At 53.3% G+C, this 16,820-nt stretch overlaps 1 protein-coding gene across 2 annotated transcripts in view; it reads right to left on the minus strand.

The window, feature by feature from the left end:
- Positions 1–7: 7 nt before the first annotated feature.
- ERCC1 (ERCC excision repair 1, endonuclease non-catalytic subunit) overlaps positions 8–16,820 on the minus strand; it is a 30,706-nt gene continuing 13,893 nt past the window's right edge. Inside the window, exons 1-10 of one of the 2 annotated variants that reach the window (XM_029926602.1) lie at positions 14,860–14,967; positions 14,273–14,390; positions 13,080–13,295; positions 9,044–9,147; positions 8,179–8,278; positions 7,139–7,215; positions 1,518–1,617; positions 702–773; positions 436–504; positions 8–115 (exon numbers count right to left, since the gene is read on the minus strand). In XM_029926602.1, the coding sequence (XP_029782462.1) occupies positions 62–115; positions 436–504; positions 702–773; positions 1,518–1,617; positions 7,139–7,215; positions 8,179–8,278; positions 9,044–9,147; positions 13,080–13,295; positions 14,273–14,365 (885 nt within the window). In that variant the 5' untranslated portion in view covers positions 14,366–14,390; positions 14,860–14,967 and the 3' untranslated portion in view covers positions 8–61. Of the gene's footprint in view, positions 116–435; positions 505–701; positions 774–1,517; positions 1,618–7,138; positions 7,216–8,178; positions 8,279–9,043; positions 9,148–13,079; positions 13,296–14,272; positions 14,391–14,859; positions 14,968–16,820 lie in introns of those variants that run through there. The other variant, XM_029926603.1, reaches the window with a different exon arrangement.

Consider the following 16,820-nt stretch of genomic DNA (forward strand, 5'->3'; position numbering starts at 1 on the left):
CAGCAGCCTGGGCCTGGGAAATGCTTTATTGCTACAGTGAGGGTGTCCTTGGCAGCTGGGGTCACCGGGGCACCTTCAAGAAGGGCTCGTGTAGGACATCAAACAGCCTCCGGGCCTGCGCAACAGCAAGAAACAAACGAGAAACCGGTCATTAAATGAGCCATTTGTTTGTTACACCAGAGTGGGCTTCGGTTCTTGGTTTCAGCTTGGAGGGGACTCTAGGGGCTGGGAGAGAAACCTCTCGACCTTGATTCAGTCCCAGGCTCCCTATGTGAGTTAGGGCTGGTGCTCACCCCCTCTGGGTCTCGGTTTTCCCCATCTGTAGGAGAAGCATGGGGGCCTTTCCAAAACCTCAGAACTTTGGGATCTGAGGTCCCATCTGTGGGGCGCTCCCTCCTGTCCCCAACCCCTCCAGCCCATTCCCACAGTGCTTACCTTTTGGGGCCCCAGGCCTGGGCACAAAGCCAGATCTTCCCGTGATGCAGCTATGAGTTGTTCCAGAGACTGAGGAAGGTGGAAGACAAGGGTCGGAGGTGGGGAGCACAGAAGTAGTCTGCCCCAGCTGATCAGGGGTCTAGACCTCCCTGGAAGGAGGGGAGGTCCTGTGGGAGGGCAGGGGAGGCAGAAAGGATGGGGAGGGGCGGCTCCTTGAAAAAGCAAGGGGGCAGAAATGCCATCGGGACAAGGGAATCCTTCCTTACCCCAAAAGTAGTTAGGAGGGTCTGGCTGTCGGTTTTATTGACTGACTTCACAGTAGTCAGGCATTCAGTCACCTGGAGGGGGATGGGGAGGTGGCAGAGGTGTGGCAGGAGAAGAGATGAGAGCCATACTGAGCGCTGGGTCACCCCTGTGTCCCCAGACTGTCCCCGCACGCAACAGGTATTTGATAAATGTCCCCCTTTTTTATTGGTCAATTGAAAGTTCATCTCAGGGTGGTCCCCAGCTAGCCGAGAGAGCGCTAGTCACATCGTGAGAAGGTAAATGCCGTTTCTCTGGAGTTGTTCTCCCCGGGGGAGGCCCCAGGCTCCGGGGTGAGATCTGTGTTCAAAACCGGGCCTCACTGCCTACTCCCTGTGAGGCCTGGGCAAGGGGAATTGACCTCTCTGGGCTTTCTTTTCAGGCAAATTCCTAAAAGTGCCACCTTGGGGCTGGCAGTGGACATCCACCACTACTCAGGTGTTGGAGCTCAGGTTAAATGCATCATTCGGTAGACACTCACTGAGCACCCATGGAGCGCTGGGTGGTGCCGGGGACACAGGAGCGGATGAGCCAGCCCCAACCTAGCCACAATGCATGCCGGGCCAGGGGCAGACAGAGCTGCTGGGAGGAATAGGCAGGGCCTCTGTGAGAAGGCCGGGCTTGCCCTGAGGGCCCTGGGGGTTAGGAAGACCCCCCCCCCCCGGCCCCCACCGCAGCTGCTTGTTGAGAAAGGGGAAATGGGGCCCAGGGTGAAATTGGGGAGGAGACGTGGGATTCAAGCACAGGGGCGGGGGGGGGGGGGGTTGCAGCAGCCTCACCCGGGAGACGAAGTCCTGCTCCAGCTTCTCCATCAGGAGGTCGGCCGGCTTCTGCTCATAGGCCTTGTAGGTCTCCAGGTACCGCCCGGCCTCCTCAGGGCTGGGGAGAGAACATTCCAGTCAGCCAGCGTTGGGGGGAGGGGGTGGTCATATTTGAGATTCATTTCATTGCGGCCGTAGTCCTTGCCGACGCTAAAACTCCCAAATTTGAATACAGAGCAAACCGAACTTTCATCCCCAGAAAGGTTCCTGGCGGGAACCCTGGCCTGACACGTCTTTACACGTCTTTGCTGGTTACCGGGGAGTTGTTGGGGTCAGGTTCGCCCTTCCCACCTCAGTGACTCTCTCTCTGGGTCTCCGTGTCCTCGTCTGCAAAGTGGCGTGAATGGCAGAACTGTGACAATTCTGCGCGTCATCGCTCCAAGTGCTCAGAACCGTGCCTGGCACCCTGGCATGTAGCGCCCATTTAAGAAATGTGAGCTATTCTGGAAGGGAAGTCAGCGTGGAGCCAAACCAGAAACACTGTTACTATTTTCCCAGTCGCAGGAAGAGAAAATTGGGGACGCAATTCAGTTCCCACTGAAGGTTTTTAATATAGTGCACCTTGGAGAGAAAGGCTGCCAGCAGAGCTGACTGCTGAAATCTATTACAGCAACTACTCTGACTTAATAATCACCATTAATTTTCACGTCAGACACTGGGTGTTTTTTTCTGACATGTAATGATCGGTTTCAAGGATAGGTGGGATTACCACATCTTTTTTTTTTAATGTTTATTCTTTTTTTATGTCTTTATTTTATTTTGAGAGAGAGAGACAAGAGAGTGAGCGGGGGAGGAGTAGAGAGAGAGGGAGACCCAGAATCCGAAGCAGGCTCCAGGCTCTGAGCTGTCAGCACAGAGCCCGACGCAGACGTGGGGGCTCGAACCCACAGACTGAGATCATGACCTGAGCTGAAGTCAGACGAGTAACCACCCAGGTGCCCCAACGTTTATTCATTTTTGAGAGACAGAATGGAAGCAGGGGAGGGGCAAGGGGGGCGGGGAGGGAGAGAGACAGATTCTGAAGCAGGCTCTGGCTCTGAGCTGTCGGCACAGAGCCCAACTTGGGGCTCGAACCCACTGAACCGTGAGATCCTGACCTGAGCTGAAGTCAGAGGCTTAATGGATGGAGCCCCCCAGGCGCTCCGGGACAACCGCATCTTAAAAACGGTCCCTGTGTGTGCGGAATAAAGTAACCCAAGGTTAGCAGCCTTGTTTGTTTCTGGACCGTGAGACGAGGGAGTTGGGTCCAAGTGAAGGAAGGCTTCCTGCGGAGGCATTTTCCGTTGGCCTTCAAATCCCCGCTCGTAGCCACGTTTGCTGAGGAAGCACCGGTCCATATTCTTGAAAGAAACATTCGTTTCTCTAGTTCTGTGTTTTGCCCATTACGTGGGCTTTGTGGCTCTCCTCTCACAACAGGATTGTTCTGGTTCTTAATCGTTTGTTCAGAGCACACAAGTGAGCACACTGTGTCCGGTTCTAGAATCTGCTTTCATTTTTGCGCTCTGCGAGATCAGCAGGCCATCTTTTCATGTCAGCAGAAGTTTGACCTCTTTCATGGGACGGTTGCGAAATACCCCGTAATTTGGATGTAAGGACATAGGAAACCTCCCCTTCTGGGGGCCTCGGCACTATTCTAACTCACTGTATTTAGAAGCTTCCAGGCTCTCCCGAGAGACCCTCTAAGGCAGTTATTTTTTTTTTTAATTTTTAAAAAACATTTTATTAAATTTGAGAGACCGAGAGAGACAGTGTGATCAGGGGAGGGGCAGAGAGAGAGGGAGACACAGACTCTGAAGCAGGCTCCAGGCTCTGAGCTGTCAGCACAGAGCCCGATGCGGGGCTTGAACCCACGAACCGTGAGATTATGGCCTGAGCCAGAGTCAGATGCCCAACCGAGTCACCCAAGCACCCCATTATTTTCAAACCCTTATACACAGCGGGGGAAACAGAGCCCAGCGGGGGATAAGTCACTTGCCCCAGAGCCCTGTCAGTAAAGTATGCAACTCTTCATCTCTTGGGGTCATGAGTTCAAGGTCATGACCTGGCCTGTCTGCACAATGGAATATTACGCAGCTGGGGAAGAATGTGCATCTGGATAATGGGATATTATTCAGCAATAAAAGGACTGAGCTAATAAAAAAGAATAAGAAGAAGACTGAGCTACCACGGCGCCTGGGTGGCTCAGTCGGTCATGATCTCCCAGTCCGTGAGTTTGAGCCCCACATTGGGCTCTCTGCTGTGAGCACGGAGCCTGCTTTGGATCCTCTGTGCCCTTCTCTCTCCGCCCTCCCTCACTTGCTCTCCCTCTCTCTGCTCTCTCAAAAATGAATAAAGATAAAAAAAAAATAGACGACATAGGATAAAGACCCACATTACGGAAGAACTGGCATATTTTTTCCTACACACAAGGAGAGCCGTGGGTTTTTCTATTTCTACTACATATTGTATGATTCTAACTATATGAGATCCTGAAAAAGGCAAAACTAAGCCGACTGTAAAAAGATGAGGAGTTTGGGGGTGGAAGGGATGAATAAATGGAGCACAAGGTAAATTTTAGAGCAGTGCAACTATTCTGTGTGATACAGAAATTATAGACACACTTACCTCCGTCAAGACCCACAGAATATAACACAGAGCAAAGCCTAACATCAACCGTGGGCTTCAGTCAGTAATAATAACATATCAGTACCGGCTCATCAGTTGTAACAAATGTGCCACACTGATTCATACAAGATATAGGGACGCCTGACTGGCTGGCTCAGTAGAGTACGTGACCCTTGATCTCGGGGTCCTGAGTTCAAGCACCACACTGGGCTTGGAGCCTACTTTTATTTTTTTAATTTTTTTTGTTTGTTTTTCATTTATTTTTTGAAAGAGACACAGAAGAAGCTGGGGAGGGGCTTGTCCTTTTTAGTTTTGTGGGGGAGGGGCGCCTGGGTGGCTCAGTCGGTTGAGCATCTGACTTTGGCTCAGGTCATGATCTCACGGCTCCATAGGTTGGAGCCCCGAGTCGGGCCCTGTGCTGACAGCTCAGAGCCTGGAGCCTGCTTCGAATTCTGTGTCTCCCTCTCTCTCTGCCCCTCCCCCACTTGCTGGCGCGCTCTCGCGCTCTCTCGCTCTCTCTCAAAAATGAATAAATGTTAAGAAAAATTTTTAAATAAAATAAAATAAAAGGGGCACCTGAGTGATTCAGCCCATTAAGCATCTGACTCTAGGTTCTGATCGGATCAGGTCATGATCTCACAGTTTGAGTTTAAGGCCCGCATTGTGCCTACTTGGGCTTCTTTCTCTGCTTGTTCTTTCTCTCAAAATAAATAAATAGATAAACTTAAAAAAAGGAGACCTCTAGGGAATGATATGCCGACACCCAGCACAGAACATGTGTGCATACAGGGACTGTGTGTACGTACCACATACCACATCTACGTACGACCAGACGTGTGCGCACACACGGTTTTCGTGTCGCTTCTCATTTCTGAACCATATGAACATGCCATCTCTTTAACAGACGAAAGTTTAACCAGCATGTTCAGACGGAACACAGGAGCAGAGAAGAGGCCCCCCCGCCCCCCTCCACGCCTACTCCTCCTACCCTCCCCAGAGGTCAGCCCTGTCCAGGGCCTGCCGCCTTCGTAGCTCCTTTTCAGTTTAGCCACATACGCGTCTGTTCATAAACACAGCTCATTTTCCTTCCTTCTGTATATAAATTGGATACGAGGCCGTCTGCTGCAACTCTGCTCCTCGCCCACCGACGCTGCACTGACGGCCCGCGTCACTGTGGACACTCGTCAGCACACAGGCGAGGGGACTATCCGGATGCAGGAGTTTCTGCGTCGAAGACGGGTATCTATTTTCTGTTTTAACAGCCAGTCAGGTGTCCTGCCAAGCAAACATGCGGGTGCCTGTTTCATAGTATCCATCCGAAAGATCTGCACCAAATTCATGGGTGAAAAACCGGCACCTCGTATTTTAAAATTTTGTAATGTTTATTCATTTTTTTAAATGTTTATTTGCATTTGAGAGACAGACAATGTGCCAGCGGGGGAGGGGCAGAGAGAAGGGGAGACACAGAATCCGAAGCAGGCTCCAGGCTCTGAGCAGTCAGCACAGGGCCTGACTCGGGGCTTGAACCCACGAACTGTGAGATCATGACCTGAGCCGAAGCCAGATGCCCAACCAACTGAGCCACCCACATGGCCCTGAATGCTTATTTCTCAGTTTTGAGAGAGAGAGGGCCAGAGGGAGGGTCAGCGAGAGGGGAGACGGAGGATCTGAAATACGCTCTGCACTGGCAGCAGAGAGTCGGACGTGGGGCTGGAACCCACAGACTGCGAGATCATGACCTGAGCTGAAGTCGGACGCTCAACCGACTGAGCCACCGAGATGCCCCAGCACCTCGTGTTTTAAAATGTACTTTTTTCTTGATAAACCATATGGTTGATATTTTTTTTATGTGTTTTGGCAACCTGAATTAGACTCATATTTGGGCTCCTATTGACTTTTGTGGGAAGCTCTTTACATATATAAATATATAATAAATATGCTTAAATATATGCACACGAATATAAACATTTAAATGTATTTGCACTGTATAAATATAACTTGTATACGTATATAAATTAGAGACATTAAGTATTTTATATTTATGTGTATGTCACATATACACAGCAAATACTTTGTCGTAATTTGTTGCTTGTCTTTGGACTTTATGTACAGTATCTCCTACCACCTAGAAGTTTTAAATTTTTAATTTTCTCAAGCCAGCCAACCTTTTCCTTCCTGGCTTTGGGGTTTGGGGTCTTGCTTTAGAAGACTTTTCCAGGGCGCCTGGGTGGCTCAGTGGTTAAGTGTCCGACTTCAGCTCAGGTTATGACCTCGCAGTCCATGAGTTCGGGCCCGGTGTTGGGCCCTTTGCTGACAGCTCGGAGCCTGGAGCCTGCTTCGGATTCTGTGTCTCCTTCTCTCTCTGCCCCTCCCCCACTCATACTCTGCCTCTCTCTCAAAAATAAATAAAAACATTATAAAAAAATTTTTAAAAAAGACTTTTCCTACCCCAAGATTATAAAAAATATTCTCCTGGGGCGCCTGGATGTCTCAGTTGGTTAAATGTCCAACTTCAGCTCAGGTCATGGTCCTGTGGTTTGTGGGTTCGAGTCCCACGTCGGGCTCTGGGCTATGAGCACAGAGCCTGGAACCTGCTTTGGATTCTGTGTCTCCCTTGCTCTCTGCTCCTCCCCCACTCGTGTTCTAGCTCTCACTCTCTCAAAATTAAATAAACATTAAAAACATTTTTAAATAGTCTTTGGAAACCTGGATGTGGAATGAATTATTCAGACAGACTTTAGGTCTGATCCCTGAGTAGCGTGGGCCTGGCAATTTGATATGCAACACCTGCTTTTGTGACTACAGCCCTGTAAGAAAAATATTAAGACGCTATTTTAAAGATGCAGAAATGGAGGCCAAGAGAGGGCGGTGCCTAGACCAGGCTCGCCCGGGGAGCTCACCGCAGAAGCAAAGGGTTGGGGGCGGAAGGGCGGGATGGCTCTCGGGCGGGAGGCCGACCGGAGCCTCGGTCTCACCTCCAGGCAAGGACCAGGGTGCAGTCGGCCAGGATGCACATCTTAGCCAGCTCCTTGAGGGCCTTCTGTGGATCTTTCTGGGCGGAAAAGAGAATCAGAATGGGAAATCTGGTAGAAAACAAGGAATTCGAGTCTTGAGAACACAGTAGGTTAGGGTGCCAAGGGCCTTCCACTCAACTGGCACTCTAAGCTCTGGCTGGGTGCCCGTCTGTGCCAGCCACCACCAGGACCTCACGGGACCCAAGACGGCCTGGCCTCTGTCATCTGGGGCTCACACTCTGATGAGGGAGATCAAACTGTCCCCCATACGGTGATGACCCAGAGTGGCCAGGATTGGGACGGGAGAGCAGGAGCGTCTGAGCTGCCCAGTGGATCAGGGAGAGCTTCCTGGGGGAGGGGACCTCTGAGCTGAGACCTGACGAAGGACGAGGAGTGAAGGAAGCAGAGGAGGGCGAAATGGGAATTGTAGACAGAGGAGGGACGGGAGGGGGGACAAGGCCTTGAGGAATTGCACTTCACACAGAATGTGAGGAGCATTTGAAAGAAAGGGCGACCACACAGAAGCTCAGAAACGAACCCAGAGAGTTGGGCAGGGGTCAGGTCACACGGCCTCACAGGCCACAGCGGGACACTGGGGAGCCACGGAGGGGTCCGGACACCAGATCTGTGCTTTAGGATCGCGCCCCCCCCCACCGCGGCTGTTGTGAGGATGGAAGGGGCTGGGGCTGGAGGCCCTGAGACTAGGGCGGAGGCTGGGGCAGGGGCCCGGGTGGGCCGGGCTGTGAAGACAGGATGATGCTGCTTCAAACCCCACTTAGGTGACAGAGCACTGGGACAGGCGGAAGTGGTGTGGGGGAGGAGACAGAGGATTTTACCCCGGCGCCGCCCCCTTGCCAATACCCGGCGTCCATCTCCAATGTAAAACAATGGCTCTGCCCTGAGGTTTCAACTCGAGGCCTCCCTCGGGATCCCACAGGCCGCCAGGGCTGCTGGGAGGCCACGGATGAGGACAAGGCCTGCGGGGAAGTGACCCGGCTTACCACGTCCACCTGGACGAGCAGGACCCGCAGGGCGAAGCTCTTCCCCAGGCTCTGCAGCCGCCCGTGGATGTAGTCCGGGTGGAGGTTGTGGTAGCGGAGGCTGGGGGGGCGGGGGAGAGGGAGGGGTTGGGAGGTCCCGGTCTCCCCAAGACCTGGGAGTCCTTCATCTCTCTCACTGGGATGCAGAGGGCATGGGCAACCCAGGGATCTGAGGCTCAGAGAGGTTAAGTGACTTGCCCCAGGTCACCCAGCAAGGAAGGGGATGGCGGGATTGGCAGAAAGGGCTGCCCGGCTCAGGCTGCCTGGAGGAGGCACCCCAGGCTCCTTACTGGGGAAGGGAAGAGACCTGGGACCAGGGCCTAGAGAGGGTGCACTGGGGGCCTCTGGGCTGGGGAAGCAGGCCCATCCAGGAACTGTCTGCTTTAGCCTCAAAAGGCACTGGCAGGGAGGCGCTGGGGTGGCTCCTCTGCCCAGGGAACTAGGGGACATCTGTGCCCAGCGGCCACCAGCTCTCGTACCTGACAGGGAGGACAGGAACTTAGAAGGTTCACTTCCCCCATCTAGCTCTGTGTAGAGAGGGGGCCCCCGGGAATGGAGACGGAACTTGCTTAACTAGGGTACAGGCTGGTGACATCCTGGCCTCTTGTCAGCTCGCCCCGAATGTCTGGGACATAAGGAACTGGACCCCCAATGTGCTTGGACCCAGAACTCCAGGCGCCCAGCCCGTCCTGCATCAGAACCAGATTCCGGGCTCTGGGCACCTCCAGGCGAAGACCTCCTCCTCCCCCAGCCCCAGGTCACCGCGGCCCTACCCGATGATCCCATCCCCAGGCCTTCCGGGAGGTGGGCACCCCTCAGAGCTCACCTGAGGAACAGGGCACAGGTGCTCTGGCCCAGCACGTAGTCGGGAAGCACGTCACCAAACTCCCAGGGCACGTTACGCACAAACTTTAGCACGGGGTTGCCCCTCTAGGGAGGGAAGGGCGGTGCCATTAGCAGAGACGGCCCTGGGACCACTGCCAGCCAGGGCTCCCCGCACCCCACCTGTGTCAACGCCTCCCCATCCCCCCCTCCTGCCTGTGCGTTTCCCAGGTCTCCAGAGTCCCCCTCCTCAGTCACCACTGGGAATGCCCTTGGCGCTCAGAAGCAGGCCCCTCCTCCCAGCCCCACGTGTGTGTCCTGGGGTTGCCGGACACTCCCCACCAGACGTCTGCCTCACCGCATCCCAGTGCCTCAGCACCAGCGCCCACACCTGCCCCTCCTCCCCTCATCCCAGGGACAGCCCCACCATCCAGAGACCAAGCCTGGTCATGGACACGATGTCCCTCTCCTCCTCCTCCAGGTGGGACATCTACTTTCAAGGATTTTTTTTTAAGTTTATTTATTTATTTTGAGAGAGAGGCAGAGAGAGAATCCCAAGCAGGCTCCGTGCGATCAGCACAGAGCCTGACGCAGGGCTCGATCTCATGAACTCTGAGATCACGACCTGAGCCGAAATCCAGAGTTGGATGCTTAATCAACAGAACCACCCAGGTGCCCCTGGGGCGTCATCCCCAGCAAAGTCTCCCCCTGCACCGCCACCGCCCACACCCAGGCCCCTATCCTGCCTCCTCCTGGTCTCCCGCCCCAGTAGGGGCCCCTCCTGGCCTCTCCGAAGCCAGAAAGAACTTCCTAAAGCACAAACCTGTCCCTTTGCCTGCCCTCAATCCCACTCTGGGCCCCAGTGACCTGAGAGGAAGCCCACATGGCCTGTGACCCTGTTCCCAACAGCCACGGGCCTGCAGGACAGGCTCCCGTCTCTTGCTCCACTCAGAATATACACTGGGGGGCGCCTGGGGGGCTCAGTCTGTTAAGCATCCGGCTCAGATCATGATCTCACCATTCGTGGGTTCGAGCCCTGCGTCGGACTCTGTGCTGACAGCTTGGAGCCTGGAGCCTGTTTCAGATTTTGTGTCTCCCTCTCTCTCTGCCCCTCCCCCACGTGTGCTCTCTCTCTGTTTCAAAAATAAATAAACTATTAAAAATTTAAAAAAAAAATTAAAAAAAAAAAACCATACACTGTGGCCCCAAATCAAAATTCTCTGAGCAAGTCAGCCTCTCACCCATCCAATCAGTATTTACTGAGTGCCTAGTGTGTGTCTAAGTGCTGTCATACAGCAGGGACCAAGACAGACCAAGACCCCCCACCTTCTGGCGGATACAGACATCCCACAAAACCATCCAAGGGGGTGAACGAATAATTTAATGTTTTTAATTTATTTTTGAGAGAGAGAGAGACAGCGTGAGCAGGGGAGGGTCAGAGAGAGAGGGAGACACAACATCTGAAGACAGGCTCCAGGCTCTGAGCTGTCAGCACAGAGCCCAACGCGGGGCTCGAACTCATGAACTGTGAGATCATGACCTGAGCCGAAGTCGGACGCTCAACAGAATGAGCCACCCAGGCGCCCCTGAACGAGTAATTATTAAGCAAGGTGGCACGTGGTTCTAATAAACAGGGTAGGACCTGCTCCAGGTGGGGTGGGGGTTAGGCAGAGCAGCTGGGGCCAGAAGGGCCTACAGATGCCCCAGGTCCTTACCTGAGTTACCTGGAAAAAGCCTGGGAAGGGCTTTGAGGAAAGGAGGGGCAGGACCCTATTTTAATTTTTCTAGGATTACTCTGACCACTTCACACCTATTAGAGTGGCCCGAATCAAAAAGACAGACAGGCACAGGGGGTGAGGACATGGCCAAACGGGACGTGCCTGGCGCTGCTGGCGGTAATAGAAAACGATGCAGCGTCCTAGAAGACAGTTGGGGGTTCCTGAAAAGGCTCACCATAGAGTTCTTGCAGGACCCGGCAAATCCATGCCCAGACAAACACCCGAGAGAACCGAACACCACGTCTGCGAAACACCTGAACACGTGCGTTCATGGGAGCGTTTTCAGCGCAGCCGACGGGCACGAACAGCCCAGCGGACGGGTGGGCAGACACAGCAAGGCACGTCCACGTCACGGAACCCTATTCATCGGCCTTTGGAGTCGCCTCCACTTTGTGGCTCTTGTGAATAATGCTGTTGTGAACGTTCGCGGTCACGATTTGGCACGGACGTGCGTTTTCCTCTCTTCTGAACGGATGTACCGGGACGTGGACTCGCTGGGCCCCCTGGTTAACTCTACATGTAATATTCGAGGGACGCGAGACTCCCTTCCAAAGGGGCTGCACCACCGGCAGCCTGCGAGGGTTCGGGTCCCTCCACAGCCTCGAGATCCTTCTTTGTCTGGCCTCTGGATGAGAGCCATCCTAATGGGCGTAAGGCGGTATCTCACTGTGTGTGTCTCTCTCAAAAATAAATAAACATCAGAAAAAAAATTAAAAATGGGGCACCCGGGTGGCTCAGTCGGTTGAGTATCTGACTTCGGCTCAGGTCATAATCTTAGGCTCACGAGCTGACAGCTCAGAGCCTGCAGCCTGCTTCGGATTCTGTGTCTCCCTCTCTCTGTGCCCCTCTCCTGCTCGCACTCGGTTGCTCGGTCTCTCTCTCTCTCTTAAAAATAAATTAAAATGTTAAAAAAAAGAAAAGAAAGACAGAAACGCACAGATGCGCTAAGTCACTTGCTCAATCACACAGCTGCTTTGTGTCAGAGCAGAATTTGAAGTTGGGCCCAAACAGATTCTTTTTTGGTTTTGTTTTGTTACATTTTTTAATGTTTATTCATTTTTCAGACACAGAGCGTGAGCAGGAGAGGGGCAGAGAGAGAGGGAGACGCAGAATCTGAAGCAGGTTCTAGCCTCGGAGCTGTCAGCACAGAGCCTGACACAGGGCTTGAACCCATGAACCAGGAGATCATGACCTGAGCTGAAGTCGGACACTCAACCAACTAAGCCACCCAGGTGCCCCTGGGTGAACAAACTTGGGGACAGGAAATTTAGCTGCACTAACACAGTCGCACCCCCAAAAGAAGAGTGGTTTTTACGCTAAACATTTCTAATAGCATTAGTTATTATAGACTAAACATTTGTGTCCCCCCCACCCCAAATTCATATGCTGAAATCCTAACCCCCAGTGTGATGGTATTAGATGAGGTGAGGAGAGGGGCGCCTGGATGGCTCAGTCCGTTAAGTGCTGGCAGCATGGAGCCTGCTTGGGATTCTCTCTCTCCCCCCCTCCCCGACTCCTACTAATTCTGTCTCTCTCAAAATAAATAAATGAACTTAAAAAAAAAAAAAAGGGGGGCCCCTGGGTGGCTCAGTCAGTTAAGCATCTGACTTCGGCTCAGGTCATGATCTTGCGGTTCGTGGGTTCGAGCCCTGCGTCGGGCTTTGTGCTGACAGCTCAGAGCCTGGATGGAGCCTGCTTCAGATTCTGTGTCTCCCTCTCCCTCTCTCTGCCCCTCCCCAGCTAGCACTGTCTCTCTCTCTATATATAAAATAAATAAAAACATTAAAAATGTGAAAAAAGAAAAGGAGGTGGGAGGTGAGGAGAGGTGAGGAAGTCAGGAGGGTAGAGCCCCGTGAACGGGATTAGTGGCCTGATGAAAGGGACCCCAGGGAGGTCCTTCACCCCTTCTGCCAGGCGAGGGCACAGAGAGTAGGCAGCAGACTATGAACCAGGAGGCAGGGCCTTCCTGGACACTGAATTGGCCAGCGCCTTGATCCTGGACTTCCCACCCTCCAGATGTGTGAGAAATTAAAAGTTTGTTGTTTAAACCGTCCAGTCTACGGTGTTTTTAATAAAATAACACGACACACAGTGCGACCTCAACCCACACACGGCGGTTGGATGGATGGATGAAAGAACTGGCACTGCCCAGAGCACAAGGGCCAGAGCTCAGGCTTCCACTGCCCACCGGAATGCGCCCCCCGCTCCGTCCCCGTTTCCCACCAGAAATCTCCAAGCTCCCCTACTGCTTCCCCACCTCACCTGCCGCGGGCTCACAATGATGCTGTTGGACTTCGTCCCTGGTTTGGGGGCCTGGTGGGGGGGCTCTGCTGCCAGGGCTTCTGGCTCCCTGGGGTGCGGAGCCCCAGCCCCTCCTGGAGGTCCCGAGATGGCATACTCGGCGTAGGTCTGAGGGCCTGCCTGGGGTGAGGTCTCCGTGGTGGGAAGGCTCCGGGAGGACTTGAACAAGGGCTTGAGCTGTGGGGGAGGGGGAGGAGTGTCAAAATCTGAATCTAGCCACCTCTCCCTGCTCCTTGGCCTCTGGACTGGTCCCAGGCGCCGCCTCTCTCCCTTGGACCATGGCACCTCCTCGCCAGCCCCCTGCCTACATCCTTACTCTCCACGGTCTGTTCACGGTCATTTCATGTCCCTCTGCTCAGAGACCCTGGGGGCTCCCATCTCAGAGTAAAAGCCAAAGCTGTCGCCACAGCCCACAAGGTTCTAGATCTGTCCTTGGTCCCTTGTCTCACCTCCCATCTCTTTCCCTTCCCTTTCTCTGTTCCAGCCCCACCGGCCTTCATGCTGCCCTCAAATCTCTCAAGCTCTCTCTGCTTCTGGGCCTTTGTCTGGGCTGTCCCCTCTGCCCCCAGATGTTGTCACATAGCTCGCTCCCTCTCCTCTTTCACATCACTGCCAAGATGTCACCTCCTCAGAGAGGCAGTCCCTTGACCTAAGGTAGCGCCTCTTCCCCATCACCTTCTATATACTGAGCCCACTTTTTCTTCCTAGCACATTGGGAACCCCCAGTCCTCAGCATCAGCCAATTGGCTTCCCGCCGCCCGAACGTGATGTCGGTGTTGTCGGATCCTTTGGTTTACCAAAAGATGTCAAAAGGGCAGACGTTCCTTGTGAACTGCAAAGCCCTCCAATTCTCCACTATCAGCAATAAATTCATGCTTTGCAAACCAGGGTGCTGGCCACACAAGGCACGTCCCAAAGCCACCGGGGCTCGCGTCCACAGCCTCCGCCAGAGCCGCGTCTTGGAACCACCCTGACATCTTACAGATTAGGGAAACTGACTCGTGGAGAGCAAAGGACTGCTTTCCCAAGGTGACCCAGGCCACGACATTTCCTAACCCACACCATGGACCTCGGAGGCCCCTTCCTGTCCTCCTACCTCTCAACTCACCCCCCCCCCCAGTCGGCCAGCATTCTCCCCATCTTCTCAGCCCTACCCCTGCAGGAGGGGCCTCATCGTCGTCCAATGGTATGAAGAATTTCTTCTTCGTGGGTGGCCCGGAGGGCTGCAGCCCTCGCTCCTCGTCCATCCCAAGGTTCTTCTGGGGCCTGAAACTGAAGACAGGGCGGCGGGGGCGAGTGAGACACCACCGCCTGTATTCCCATCCTTCCAGCAAGAACCCCCACTCCCAGCCACCCCGCCCCAAACATCCCAGGGCTCCAGAGCCTCAGGTTCCAAACACCTAGCGCCCTAGTCCATAAAGCCCCGCCCACGCGGAGCCGCACCTCCCGCTAGCCCCGCCCCTTATTGGTCCAGACCTTTCGTTCGCCCCGCCCCTCGTTCCCCGCGATCTATTCACCCCAACCTCACAGTTCCCCGCCTTCCGTTTGCCAGCCCCAGCCTCGGTCCCTCGCCGTCCCGCCCACAGGGTTGGCACCTGGATACCCTCCCCTCGCTCCGTCTCGTCCGTCTCTCAGACACTACAACGACTGGCCTCTGCGGCTGCCAATCGCCACCGGCGGTCCCTCCTCCCCGCAGCCCCTCTCGACCCAGCTCTGCTGCCTGAGCGCCGCAAGAACTCACCTCCTCCTCCCCGAGCCGGGAGTACCAGACCGGAGAGGGACCGAGGCGTCCCACCGCCGGCGCGGCCAGCGCGGCCCCGGGCTCACCCCACTTCCGGCCTCTCTAGCCCTCGATCCCGCCCTCACCGTTCCCCAGAGGGGTAGAGTTTTGACAGGGGCGGTCCTCGCGCGGCTCTCTATGGTCCTGGAGGACCGCGGAGGTTTAAGTTGGAGAGAGAGTCTATCTCCCCGCCTGAACGTCCCTGGTTGCCGAGAATTTCAATTTTGGTGTCCTTATTAAGCACTAGCTTGTGCTCGGGCTCCGGACAGGATTCAGTCGGGGAAAATGACAGGAGACCAAATTAGGTCCCTCCCCTCCGTACAGGCTTGGATGGAATCCCAGCTCTGCCAAGGACTTGGCCTCAGTTTCCACATTCATTCATTATTTCATTCCACTCATTTTCCCCCCAGTGCCTCTTCTGTTACCGGTCCTGTGAGGGGCAGTGCTAGTGACTCAGCGGTGACCAAGGACAACCATAGCCCCTGGAGCTCACAGTCTTTTGGGAGAGAGGATCTTTCCCAAAAAGTGACCCCCTGGAGTGGTCAAGGCTGGGATGGAAGATCCCAGATGGCCAAGCAGAGGGTTGGGGAGGGGCCGCCCACCCAGCCCGAGGGTAGGGAAGGGCTTCCTGGAGGAAGGGACATCTGAGCCGACCTGGTTGATGAGTTAGTATGAGTCATTTCCTGAAAGAACAGTCTCACACTGTTCTAACTTGCGGGCTCTCTGATTACTAAGGAGAGAGAACATCTTTTTGTGAGTTTATTGGTCTTATGTAGTTTGTCCTGTGTGGATTGCTTGCTCATATCCTTTGCCCATTTTTTCAATGCGAGTGTATGCCTTTTTTATTAGTATTAATTTGTAGGAGTACTTTATGGATTCCGATTCGAATCCTTAGTCAGTTTAATATATATTCCAAATATTTCCTCCTAGTTTACATTTTGTATTTTTAACTCGTTTTTTTATGTCACAGAGAAGTTCTTAGTGTTTATTCACATCTATTTATCAGTCTGTTCCATCCTAATTTTGGCTTTTGGTGTGTTAAGAAGCCACCCCAAGGTCAGAAATACATCCTACAATTGCTTATAAAACTTTCCTGAGTCCTGATTTTGTTTCTGCCTTGCGTCTGTAAAGACTTATTTTTTAAATTTTTTTAATGTTTTTACTTATTTTTGAGAGAGCATGAGCAGGGGAGGGTCAGAGAGAGAGGGAGACACAGAATTTGAAGACAGGCTCCAGGCTCTGAGTTAGCCGGCAGCACAGAGCCCGACGCGGGGCTCGAACCCACGAACTGTGAGATCATGACCTGAGCTGAAGCTGGACGCTTAACCGACTGAGCCGCCCAGGTGCCCCAAGACTTACTTTTGAAAATGCACTATGGTAGGAATTTATGATGAATGTAACCAATTGTCTCCAAACCATTTATTATAAAAATCAGTCCTTTCTTGCTTCAGATTCTATGTCTCCATCTCTCTCTCTGCCTCTCCCCTGCTCACACTGTCTCTCTCTGTCTCTTAAAAATTAATAAAATGTTAGAAAAAATTTTAATAAAAAAAAGCTTTTTGGAAATGTTTTTTGGTACAATCGATTCCTAAATCCCTTTTTGTATTAGTTTCCCAGGACAGCCGTGACAAAGCTCCAACCACTGGGTGGCTTAAATAATAGAAATGTATTGTCTCTCGGTTCTGGAGGCTGGAAGTGCAAAGTCAGGGTGTCAGAAGGACTCTGCTCCATCTGAATGCACAAGGGAAGAATCTGTCCTGGGGCGCCTGGGTGGCTCAGTCTCTCTCTCTCAAAAATAAATAAACAAACAAACAAATAAATAAGAATCTCAAAAATAAATGAATGAATGAATAAGTAAATAAGAATCTGTTCTGGGACTCTCTCCTAGCTGCTGGAGGTTCGGGAGTATCTTGTCTCGTAGA

Source organism: Suricata suricatta, chromosome 16 (genome assembly GCF_006229205.1).
Source record: "Suricata suricatta isolate VVHF042 chromosome 16, meerkat_22Aug2017_6uvM2_HiC, whole genome shotgun sequence".
Classification (NCBI taxonomy): domain Eukaryota; kingdom Metazoa; phylum Chordata; class Mammalia; order Carnivora; family Herpestidae; genus Suricata; species Suricata suricatta.